This window comes from Capricornis sumatraensis, chromosome 22 (genome assembly GCF_032405125.1).
Source record: "Capricornis sumatraensis isolate serow.1 chromosome 22, serow.2, whole genome shotgun sequence".
NCBI classification, from domain to species: Eukaryota; Metazoa; Chordata; class Mammalia; order Artiodactyla; family Bovidae; genus Capricornis; species Capricornis sumatraensis.
This window is the reverse complement of record NC_091090.1, coordinates 8,096,086-8,109,365: the sequence shown is the minus strand read 5'-3', so window position 1 is coordinate 8,109,365 and position 13,280 is coordinate 8,096,086. Positions and strand designations below refer to the sequence as shown.

General features: G+C 38.8%; 1 protein-coding gene across 1 annotated transcript in view; it reads left to right on the top strand.

The window, feature by feature from the left end:
• The window catches only part of ZNF451 (zinc finger protein 451), a 96,650-nt gene that overhangs the window by 23,544 nt on the left and 59,826 nt on the right, over window positions 1-13,280 (top strand). The window contains exons 4-5 of the mRNA XM_068960661.1: window positions 5,607-5,726; window positions 10,130-10,241. Coding sequence (XP_068816762.1) covers window positions 5,607-5,726; window positions 10,130-10,241 — 232 coding nt within the window. The remainder of the gene's footprint in view (window positions 1-5,606; window positions 5,727-10,129; window positions 10,242-13,280) is intronic.

The window sequence follows — 13,280 nt, the reverse complement described above, 5'->3', positions numbered from 1 at the left end:
TGGCTTTAACCAACAACGTTGATCCCCAAACCCAAGTTTGTGGTAGAAAAGTATCAAGTGAATATCACCCTGCTGCACATGGTCTGTTTCTTTACCCTTTAAGAGAAAACATTTTTGTTTAAAGTACTTTGGTTTTATCATTTTTAAATGCAAAGATTTCAAAGTTGAAGTTCTTCCTTTCTCTAGCTAGCATTTCTTTTCATCTACTCCTAACAGAGTATCTCCCAGATCTGCTTTTCTGCTTGCTTGCTTTTTTGAAAGATTTTTTTAATGTGGACCATTTTTATAGTCTTTGTTGAATTTGTTACAGTATTGCTTCTGTTGTTTATGTTTTGGGCTTTTGGTCATGAGGCCTGTGGGATTTTAGCTCTCTGACCAGAGATCCAGCCCACACCCCTTGCATTGTCCTCTGACTTGTAAAAGGACATTTTGAAGTTGGTAGGATGCCACCTACTATCTGGTGCAGTGATATGGCCATTGGGATGACTCCCAACCAGAGTGATCCTGTGAACACTCTTTATTGCAGAAATGCAGCCTTCACAGAAACCCCAGTCAGTCTTGTTATATGTGTTCACTTCAGTGGAACTCCTGTGTGCCTACGGAATCACACCCACTCCTTGGTTTGCTTGATGCAGCTCAATCCCACTTTAGATAAACTTTGGTTTGTACGTGTGTAATTAATATCTTACTAAACCAATCTTTCTGGTAGAAAACATTTTTAATAGAGTTTATTTTTTAAGAAAACTTTTATTTTAGATTCACAGCAAGAAAAGAGGAGGAGACTTCCCATATACCTCTGTCCACAATGTATAGCTTCCCTCACTGTCAACTTCCCCCAACATAGTGGTACATCTGGAATAATCAGTGAGCCTGTTGACACATTATCACCCAAAGTCCATCGTTTACATTAGGGTTAACTCTTGGAGTTACACATTCTATGAGTTTGAACAAATGTAGTAAGATACCTACCTGTATACGCTGAATAGATTTTCTACCCTAAAAATCCTCTGTACTCTACCAGTTCATCCCTCCTTCTGCTGTTCCCCCGGCAACCACTGATTTTTTTTTTTTTTTTAATTGTCACTATAGATTTGCCTTTTCCAGGATGCCGTATAGTTGGAACCATACAGTATGTAGTGTTTCCAGATTGGCTACTTTCATTTAGGAATATGTATTTAGGTGTTCTTCCATGTCTTTTAAAGATTTGGTAGCTCATTTCCTTTTTGTTGTTCAGTCGCTCAGTTATGTTCGACTGTTTGTAACCCCATGGACTGTAGCACGCCAGGCTTCCCTGTCCTTCACCGTCTCCTGGAGCTTGTTCAAACTCATGTCCATTGAGTCAGTGATGCCATCCAACCAGTGATGCTGAGGCCATTGTCCTCTGTCGTCCCCTTCTCCTCTGGCCTTCAGTCTTTCCCAGGATCAGTGTCTTTTCTAATGAGTCAGCTTTTTGCATCAGGTAGCCAAAGTATTGGAGCTTCAGCATCAGTCCTTCCACTGAGTATTTCTTTTTAGCAGTGAATAATACTCCATCATCTGGATATATACAGTTATCCATTTACCTATTGAAGGTGCTTGGTTGCTTCTAAGGTTATGAATAAAACTGCTGTAAATGTCTCATTACACAGGTTCAGTCAGTTCAGTTCAGTTCAGTCACTCAGTCATGTCTGACTCTTTGCAACCCCATGAATTGCAGCACTCCAGGCCTGCCTGTCCATCACCAACGCCCAAAGTTCACTCAAACTCACGTCCATCGAGTTGGTGATGCCATCCAGCCATCTCATCCTGTGTCGTCCCCCTCTCCTCTTGCCCGCAATCTCTTCCAGCATCAGAGTCTTTTCCAAATCTTTGCATGAGGTGGCCAAAGTACTGGAGTTTCAGCTTTAGCAGCATTCCTTCCAAAGAAATCCCAGGGCTGATCTCATTCAGAATGGACTGGTTGGATGTCGTGGTGGTCCAAGGGACTATCAAGAGTCTTCTCCAACACCACAGTTCAAAAGCATCAATTCTTCGGCGCTCAGCTTTCTTCACAGTCCAACTCTCACATCCATACATGACCACCGGAAAAACCGTAGCCTTGACTAGACGGACCTTTGTTGGCAAAGTAATGTCTCTGCTTTTCAATATGCTATTTAGGTTGGTCATAACCTTTCTTCCAAGGAGTAAACGTCTTTTAATTTCATGGTTGCAGTCATCATCTGCAGTGATTTTTGAGCCCTCCAAAATAAAGTCTGACACTGTTTCCACTGTTTCCCCATCTATTTTCCATGAAGTGATGGGAGCAAATGCCATGATCTTCGTTTTCTGAATATTGAGCTTTAAGCCAACTTTTTCACTCTCCTCTTTCGCTTTCATCAAGAGGCTCTTTAGTTCTTCTTCATTTTCTGCCATAAGGGTGGTGTCATCTGCATATCTGAGGTTATTGATATTTCTCCCGGCAGTCTTGATTCTAGCTTGTGCTTCTTCCAGCCCAGCGTTTCTCATGATGTACTCTGCATATAAGTTAAATAAGCAGGGTGGCAATATGCAGTCTTGATGTACTCCTTTTCCTATTTGGAACCAGTCTGTTGTTCCATGTCCAGTTCTAACTGTTGCTTCCTGACCTGCATATAGGTTTCTCAAGAGACAGGTCAGGTGGTCTGGTATTCCCATCTCTTTCAGAATTTTCCACAGTTTATTGTGATCCACACAGTCAAAGGTTTTGGCATAGTCAAAAGAGTAGAAATAGATGTTTTTCTGGAACCCTCTTGCTTTTTTGATGATCCAGCAGATGTTGGCAATTTGATCTCTGGTTCCTCTGCCTTTTCTAAAACCAGCTTGAACATCAGGAAGTTCACGGTTCACGTATTGCTGAAGGCTGGCTTGGAGAATTTTGAGCATTACTTTACTAGCATGTGAGATGAGTGCAATTGTGTGATAGTTTGAGCATTCTTTGGCATTGCCTTTCTTTGGAATTGGAATGAAAACGGAAGTTTTCCAGTCCTGTGGCCACTGCTGAGTTTTCCAAATGTGCTGGCATATTGAGTGCAGCACTTTCACAGCATCATCTTTCAGGATTTGAAATAGCTCCACTGTAATTCCATCACCTCCACTAGCTTTGTTCGTAGTGAGTTACTTCACCCCTAACTACTGTTTGGTTTGTTTGCATGTTTTTTTCTTAGGAAAAGCATGTCATCCGCAAAGTAAGGTTTTATTTCTTCCTTGATTTCTGATTTGGTGTCTGCTATTAATTTGGGGAAATTGTTGTTATTGCTTCAGATGTTTCCTCTGTTCCTTTTTCTTTCTCCTGGCATTCCTATTATGCATTTGCTATATCTTTCGTAACAGTTCTTGTGTGTGTGCTGTGCTTAGTTGCTCAGTTGTGTCCAACTCTTTGCGACCCCATGAACTGTGTCACTCAGTCATGACTATTTGTGATCCCATGGATAGTAGTCTACCAGGCTCCTCTGTCCATGGGGGTTCTGCAGGCAAGAATACTGGAGTGGGTTGCCATGCCCTTCTCCAGGCCATCTTCCCAACCCAGGGATTGAACTCAGGTCTCCTGCATTGCAGGGGGATTCTTTACCACCTGAGCCACCAGGGAAGCCCAACAGTTCTTATATATATATATATATGTTTTCTTTCTCCATCTTTTTTCCGCTGTCTTCCAGTTTTGGAAGTTTCTGTTGACATACTCTCAGGCTCAGAGATTTTTTTCTTTTGTGGTGTGCAGTGTGTGGTGAGCACTGTTCACTTGTGTTGTGGTGTTTTGATGGCTGATTTCTTTTTGGTTCTCTTTTAGGATTTCTGTCTCTACATTACACATCTGTTCTTGCATGTTGCCTGCTTTTTCCATTAGGGCTCTCAGCATAGTAATCTTGGTAGTTTTAAATTCCTGGTCTGATAATTCCAACATCCGTACCAGCTCTGCCATTCTTTGCTTGCTCTTCAAATTGTATTTCTGCCCTTTGGTATGCTTGCAGTTTTCATTTTGAAAGTGGACATGCTGTCCTAGGTAAAGGAGCTGCAGTAAACAGAAGGGTCGTGCTCTGTGACTGGTCTCAGCCGCGGAGAGCTTGCGACCCTGGGCTGGAACCGTGTCGGGGCTTCCCAGGCCTTCCGCTCTCCTGGGAGGATGGCTGTTTCCTGTCTCTCAGGTTGGAGTTTCTCATGAAGTAGCTTCTCTGAAAGGCACACATCAATAAGAACTTAATGCTCTTGACATATTTCAAAATACTCACTTTTTTCTCCCCCCACTGGAAACATGATGGGATTTTTCTTCAGTTGTCACTGAGGACCTGGTAAAGCTTCTGAAGGGCCTCACGAGAGGGTGAGGCCCTCCCATGACTGAGTTCCTCTGGCATTTAAGTCAGGTTAAAACTTGCCCACACTGAGCTTCCAGTGCCTGGTCAGTTCCAGGCCAGGTCCCCACACCAGCACTGGTCCCATTGAGCTTTCCATGCATGGGTTTCTGCTCCACTCAGTTGACTTCACAGTTCATTCAAGCTTTTTACTTGTTATAATTGAGTGGCTGTTTCTAAGCTTCTTCCTTGTATGTTGGGCCAGAAAACAGAAATTAGATCATTTCTTTTTAATCAGTAATTTCTCTTATATACATACTGTCCAGGAATTGCTAAAAATCCAGAGCCAAGAGTGTTTGCACTGTCAGACCTTTTAGTGGGTGGACTAATGGCTCAAAATTACCTTACAGGCTAAGAGCAAAGCAGAGCCAAACTTTTCAGTATCCAGATGGTTATAAAGGAAATAAAGATGGGACTTCTCTAGTAGTCCAGTGGTTTAAGAATCCACCTTGGAATGCAGGGGACACTGTTCCAGGAAGATCCCACATGGCACAGAGCAGCTAAGCCCATGGGCCACACCTGCTGCGGCCCGCACTCTAGAGCCACCGAGCTGCAACTATGGAGGCTGTGTGCTGTGACTGCTGAAGCCCCCGCGCCTTAGAGCCTGTCCTCAGTAAGAGTAGCCTCCACTTGCTGCAGCTAGAGAAAGCCCATGTGCAGCAACAGAGACCCACCGCAGCCAAAAAATAAATGAATAAACCTAAAAAGAGAAGGATATAAGGATGATTGATAGGCTATGTAACTTTGTGAAAATCAAAGGTGCTGGTGGGTGATTAGCTGTCCTGCAGACTACCACAATTTACACATAAACAAGACAAGTTCTTAGAAATTTGATAAGAGTAAATAGTTCCTTAATCAACAAGGAGCTGCTGTGTAACACAGGGAACTCGGTATTCTATAACAACCTATATGGAAAAAGAATCTGTAAAGAATGGATATATGTATATGTATAAATGAATCACTTTGTTGTATACCTGAAACACAACATTGTAAATCACCTGTGCCCCAATAGAAAATAAAAATTAAATTTAAAAAAGTAAGTGGTTCTTTTTAGTTTTTTGGCTGCACTACATGGCATGTGGAATCTTAGCTTCCTGACTGGGGATCAAACCCATGCCCCCTGCAGTGGAAGCACAGAGTCTTAACCATTGGACCGCCAGGGAAATTCTGTAAATGGTTCTTTAGTAACTCTTCGGTAAATGGATATATGTAATCCCAAAGCTAATTTTGTTAGCTAAAAGGAATGAAAATTGTTTTCAATTATAGGATAAGCATAAAGACCATATTGACCATCAGAAGGATAAAGTCGCCTTGACTCTGGCACGCCTAGCCCGCCATGTTGAAGTGGAGAAACAGCAGAAAGAAGAAAAGAATAGGGCATTCAGGGTATGTGGCTGCTTTCATTGATGTTTTACCAGATTATAGAATTGTTTGTAAGAAAGTTAAATAGATACTTATATAATCAAAAGATGCGTAATCGGATACAAGCTCAGCATGAAATCTGCTCATGATTTAGTAGTGGTTCATGATGGCTCTTTATATCTGTTTTTGTTTGTTGGATTTTGATCATATAGGTATACAGACCAAAAAAAAAAAAAAATAGACTTGAGTGGACTTTATTTTGGGAATTTAAATTCATGGGATTATATAAGCTTCTAGTTACTTTATCACAGTTTATCAGGGCTTCTGTAGATACAAGCTGTTGAAAGGTTATTTGAAACGCAGTAGAGCCAGACCACTTTCACTTCATCCTCTTCCTTCGATTATTGAATTACGGCAGTAGAAGATGAAGCCTGATTTAGAATCTTGCATGATATAAACCATTTCAAACTTTGACTTGCTTTATAGAAGGTTACCAAATGAAATTACCTTAGAGAACTCTCCCAATACTGCCAGATGTCTATTAGAGTAAAATGTTGGCCAATTGGGTAAAAAAACTTCCTCTTGGGAGTTTAAAAATGGAAGTACAAATCACAGCATAATTTTACCATGTATGTTTTTGCTTCCTTGTTCCGTTGGTTACTATAAAGGAATTTATATATTTCTGTCACCTTTGTTTTAGTATCTCCTTAATCTAATGTAAAATACCTTAATCTTTGAATTTAGAAGTACCTTTGTTTGGGGACTTTTATTAATATTTTATAATGTAATGCCAATTAAACTAGAGGATAGTATTCTAATTGTATGTTTAAAATGCTTAATACATTAGTGATTTTTTTTTTTAAAAAAAAACAGATTATTTCTTTCCTGGCAGAGACACTATTCATTTTTAAGGAAGCTTCTTTCCGCAAATTACATTAAGTGTGTGTGTATGGGGAAAGTCTCTGAGAGAGGAGTGGTTATCAAGATATCCTCTTTTTCCACCCATTTCCTCAGTGATGCTCACTGCTTTTGTGATGAGTTCAGAGTAGTTGGTATGACAGTAAGGGTTTTTCTCAAGGATAGTTTCAGCTTTTACCTTTGCAAACGTTCATCCATTGTATTAAAGACTTTAGCTTGTTGTTGGAGAAAGTTTTTTAAAACTGAAATTCTTACTTAGCCAATTTTAAAGAATGCATTTTTCTAGATTTCTTTCTAAGAGAGAAAGTGACTCACACAGGTTCTGTAGCTCCTTGCTTGCTATGCATTCATGATGTTTTGAAAATTTGGTTCTCCTTTATATATAGCTTATTAAAAAAAAACTATTGATAGATGACAGAAAACAAAAAACAAAATAAACTACCTAGAAAGATAATAAAACTAATTCTTGAAGAATTGTAGTAGGTGTTAACTCTGACTACAGAAGATAGTAGAAAACGTCTTCCAGCTTGTCTAGGCCTTTTGATTTTTGATGTCTCACTGTTAAAGTGTATTGTCCATCTTTTTAGACAGAAATTTTTTTTTTCGTCTAGGCCTTTTGATTTTTGATGTCTCACTGTTAAAGTGTATTGTCCATCTTTTTAGACAGAAATTTTTTTTTTTTATCTATTAAAATCTTCATTGAATAAATCACTTTCGGAGATAATGTGTTGTGCTTGACTAGTTGACCAGTTACCAGCTTTGCTTGTTGATATTCCAGGAGTTAAAATGACTCACAAGAGGGAATGTGCCCCTAACATGCATAGGAATAGCTATATAATGCATATGAGCATCTTTGGAGAATTAGTACTCTATGGCTATACTTAGAACAGTGTTGTGTAGCTGATTTTTTTTCTGATTACAATCTTGAATCTGCCTGCCCCCCTCTTAACTGTGCTGATAGAAGATCCTGTTGCATTGCTAACAAGGTCATTCAGTATCCAGGTCTGTTTCTTGCAAATCTAGCGTTTGTGGCTTTGTTATTTCTTTTTAAGGATATAAAAACCTTTTTGAGATATAGTATGGTATACTGGTTAAGTGCATGAGTTCTAGAATCAGATTACAGAATGAAAGTTTAAATCCTGGCATTGTTATTTGTCCTTGTGCAATTTATTTGAACTTCCTATGCCTCAGTTTTCCCATTATAAAATGGGAACCATACTGGTACCCATCTTACAGAGTTATTGAGAAAATAAGATCTAAGATGCTTTAAGAATAGTGCCTGGCACATGGTAAGTGGTTAATAAGTGTTAATTGTTATTAGGTTGGTGCAAAAGTAATTGCAGTTTTGCATTGTTGAACTTTGCCATTTGATATTGAAATACATTCTTAAACAAATGTGGTTATGTTATGCATCATTTTAATGCACATTTCCTGCTATATTTTTTTTCTGATATCTTACTGTTTATTTTATATGTATTTAGACTGGAAAATGATATTAGACTAAAAGCAAATTCAGGCGATTTTCTTACTCGAGTTCAAACGGTTCATTAAGCAGCAGAGACAACTTGCAACATCGACAACGCAGTTGGCCCAGGAACTGCTAACGAACGTATAGTGCAGTGCTGATTCAAGAAGTTTTGCAGAGAAGACCAGAGCCTTGAAGATGAGGAGTGTAGTGGCCAGCCAACGAAAGTTGACAGTGACCAACTGAGAGCCTTTATTGAAGCTAATCCTCTTACAACTACACAAGTTGCTGAAGAGCTCAACATGGACAGTTTTATGGTCGTTCAGCATTTGAAGCAAATTGGAGAGGTGGAAAAGCTCAATAAAGTGGGTGCCTCGTGAGCTGACCAAATAAAAAATATTGTTGCTTTGAAGTGTCTTCCCTTATTCTGTGCAATAACAATGAATCACTTCTGGATTGGATTATGACATGCAATGAAAAGTGGATTTTTATGACAACCAGTGACGACCAGCTTAGTGGTTGGGCTGAGAAGCAGCTCCAAAGCACTTCCCAAAGTCCAGCTTGCACCAAAAAAATGTCATGATCACTATTTGGTAGTCTGCTGCCAGTCTGATCCACTACAGCTTTCTCAATCCCAGTGAAACCTTCCATCTTAGAAGTATGCTTAGCAAATCAATGAGATGCACTGAAAACTGCAGTGCCTGGCACCAGCATTGGTCAACAGAAAGGGGTCCAGTTCTTCTCCATGACAACATTGGACTATACATTGCACAACCAACACTTCAAAAGTTGAACTAATTGGGCTACAAAGTTTTGCCTCATCCACCATATTCACCTGATGTCTCACCAACCGACTACCACTTTCTTCAAGCATCTCAACAACTTTTTGCAGCGAAAACACTTCCACAACAGCAAGAGGCAGAAAATGTTTCCCTAGAATTTGTTGAATCCCAAAGCATGGATTTTTACGCTATAGGAATAAACATTTCTTGTTGGCAAAAATGTGTTGATTGTAATCGTTCCTATTTTGATTAATAAAGATGTGTTGAGCCTAATTATAATGATTTAAAATTCATGGTCTGAAACCACAATTACTTTTGTACCAACCTATAGATACAGCATGATTAGAGTATGCAAATAGATTCATCAGTAACATAACCAGAAAGATTTAGAGACTGTAAAAGTCTAAAGCATCTAGTTTAGTAGTTGGCACTGGCCCACTGCCTGTTCTTGTAAATAAAGTTTTATTGGAACATAGCCATGCCCATTTGTTTACATATTATCTATGGCTGTTTTTGTGCTACAGCAGCAGAGTTGAGTAGTTGCAAAAGAGACTGTATGGGCTGCAGAGCCTTAAATATTTATCCTGTGGCCCTTTATGGAAAAAATCTTTGATCTAGATGGAGTAGATGTTTTGTACTGGTACATGTTAAGTACTAATGAGGGTTTGCTCTTACACTGTTCATTGAACAAATATTTAATAGGCTTCTATATACTTCAGACTACATGTGGAACATTTAAAAAAAGTGTTTTAAAATGTAAGGATGAAAATAATCATTCGTATTTCCATTCCAGAGATAACCATTGACTTTTATCATATTTATTGTCTGCCTTTTTCCCTCTCTGCAGGCAGAGTTACATATCGCTTGAAATAATCTTTGCTTATATTTGACCCTATTCATTTAATACTATTTGGTAACATACTTGATATCAAAAGTATATTCCTAATTCATTGAAAAGTTTGGTTAGTGTTTCTAATGACTTTCATGAAATGTACACACCATAAGTTACTTAAACAGTACCCTGTTGTTGGAGATTAAGTTGTTGCAAACTTTGTGCAAATATAGATGACATTGGGATCAACATCTCATTTAGAGCAGGAAACTTTGGTTTGACTTAGCTCCTTAGGATAGAGTTCTAGACTTGGAGTTACAGGTATAAAGGATAATCAGTATTTTCTGATCACTGTTGTGACAAAATCATTTTCTTAAGGAAACAAGATTAGTAATCACAGTTTAATTGATTTTTTTCTTAATATCTTTAGGAAAAAATCGATTTTCAGCATGCTCATGGGTTACAAGAACTGGAATTTATTCGAGGACATTCTGATACAGAAGCAGCCAGACTGTGTGTGGACCAGTGGTTAAAAATGCCAGGTATTCTTTAGAGATCAGAGGCTTCCCTGAAGCCCTAAGGCATTGTGTCTGTTTGTTCAGTTGCTAGTAAGTATATAAAGTATTGAAATTTACTTAACTGGAGGCCTGCTATACCTACCAGTTGTCTTCCTATTTTGGCAAAAGTGTATTTTGAATAAAAGTAATCCTTGAGCTGATTAGATATTGCTCATTTATTCATTCATGTGTGTCCTACATGAAATAGTACTATGTGAAGGTGTGTAACAGGTTATTTGAGGTCAGGATTCTGTAAGGAAATGGAATTTAAGCTGAGATAGAAATGATTAGCATTTACTTATTTATTTGTCCATGGAACCTGTGTAGATATTTTGTTGGAAGGGTTGACATTGGAGGCTCATCTAAAGCAGTGGGTAGCTTCTTCATTAATAACTCTACAGACCTGAGATTCCTGGAAGAATTACTGTGGAGCATTTTCCTTCCACCAGATAATTTAGTAAAATTTTTGAGTCAGTAGGACAGTCCCTTGGGGTTCCCTGGTGGTTCAGACAGTAAAGAATCTGCCTGCAATGTGGGAGACTTGGATTCTATCCCTGGGTTGGGAAGATCCCTTGGATAGGGAATGGCAACCCTCTCCAGTATTCTTGCTTGGAGAATCCCATGGAAAGTGGAGCCTGGTGGGCTACAGTCCATGGGGTTGCAAAGAGTCAGACATGACTGAGCAACTAACACTTTCAGGATAGTCCCATCATGGCAGCTTTTCTAGCCTGTCTTGTACAAGACCCACTGAGCTCTTAGAGGCTTGGGTTACTCACAGAAACCTTAGCTGTGGATTTAATCCAGCCAAAAGTTTAGTTGCAAAAAGTCTTAGAAATAATCTTTGTATGCAGTGCTCAACTTTGAACCTGGATATCTTGTTCTGTAGTTTTCAGAGCGCTTTTCTTTGAACAGAATAAAATTGCCACTTTTAAAATAATTCCAATAATTTGTAGGTATTTTGACACTTGGCTACTCCCTGACACTGCATTTCTTATCTCCCAGTATGTTTGTGCCTGGCAAACTGCCCCCTTGCCCTATCCTCCCTCTTAAATACCTTTAACTTTTTTCTTACTTGCCTATGTGGTTAGCCACAGGCAAGTAAGTACTACATTCAGTACTAGAGGGTGCTAGGTTTTTTAGTCTGCCTAAGTTTGATTGCCCAGTTGTCTTTGATGCTACAGTGTTTTATTCATTTTTTGCCTATAGTTTTTACCCTGTTGTGTTGGATTGATATGTTTACATATCTGTGTCTTTTACTAGATTTATATGTTATGGGGACAGAGGCTAAGCCTAATTAATTTTTTTAGTGTCAGTGCCTAAGAAGAAGGCTCTGCACAGAAATGTCCAATAAGTGTTGGTTGAATATTATACCAGAGTGGGCAATGAGTATTTGCATATGAACACAGAAAGGAAGCCTAGAATCATGTTCCAAATGTGACTGTCATTCAACTAAACAAAAGAATTGTTTGGTATTCCAAACCTACTTTAGAAAAGTTTACTTGAAAATTGCTGTCTTTAGCTATATCAGAATCACTTGGGAGTCTTAAATACACGTTTGGGCCTCACTTCTAGAGGGTATCTGTAGATCTGGGAAGATTTTGATACAAAAATGGTGTAGAACTACAAGGCTTACAAGATCTCTTGTAAAATTGTTTCTCTCATATGAATCTAACACTTTCAAGTCTTGTCTAGAATGATTGCTGGGTCAGTAATATATCCCTTTAAGCCTAATCTCTGGCTTTCAGGTTGTCAGAATATTTTCAGTTCAGTTCAGATCAGTTCAGTCGCTCACTTGTGTTCGACTCTTTGTGACCCCATGAATCGCAGCACGCCAGGCCTCTCTGTCCATCACCATCTCCCGGAGTTCACTCAAACTCACATCCATTGAGTCGGTGATGCCATCCAGCCATCTCATCCTCTGTCGTCCCCTTCTCCTTCTGCCCCCAGTCCCTCCCAGCATCAGAGTCTTTTCCAGTGAGTCAACTCTTCACATGAGGTGGCCAAAGTACTGGAGTTTCAGAATATTTTAATTCACTGTAAATTGAATTCATGAACATCTGAGTATATATTTTTCTGAATGGATCAAGTGGGAACAGATGACTCAGTTCGCTGTCTTTATAATTCTTGTCAAGATGTGGTACTGTAGATCACTTCAGGTCACACCAATTAGTTACATTCTTTTTATGTGGTGGTTCTATCTTCTTGCTTGGTCCCTGCCACACTGTAGCACTGAAGAGTTAGGGGGCTCTTGCTGGCATAGCGGCTTTAGCACTGGGCTGTACTTGCTGTGGTGCCATTTCTTTGAGGAGCGGAGAGCTGGGGAAAACAGAGATGTCTTTTTGCTGTCAATTATAAAAAGTGAGATTCTACTTCTCAATAGCATTAAGGGACTCCATTCAATCTATTCCAAAGTATCCAGCCATTATAATTCAGTTCTTTGATTAGAAGTAGTGTAAGGACATTATAATTATTCAAGCTTTGGAAATCCAACTTTTTTATAGATATTTATAGTTAGACCAGTTTCCGCACATTTGAATAGTCATTTAAAAACAACACGCTATACTATTTAAGGAAAAGAGCTGTTTAAATCTCTCTGTATTTTGCCTTTCCCTGGATAAAGCTTATTTTCTTCTAATTGATTGCTTTCTCCACTTTAATTTTTATCCAGAACCTCTATGGCTAAGTAAAGGCAACACCTGGGATGTGGATGGACAGTAAAAATTACTCTTAATTCTGACTGCATTAAAAAATGAAAGCAAAAAAAGGTGTATTGTCATTAATTTTTCTTTGAATATGATTAATGCTGTTAGTCCTTTTTTATTGATAGAACACATTTATAAGCATTTTGACAGCATTTAATAGAGCCATTTCTTCCATAAACAGAAGAGCATTGAAACCTTCAACATAGATAACCATTTGGGGATCTTAACTAGATGATGTTAAAGGTATAACATTTTATTCCAGTTAAATGCTTAAGGACTTGGTAGAAATTGCCATAAAGATAAATACACAATTTTTTGTTAT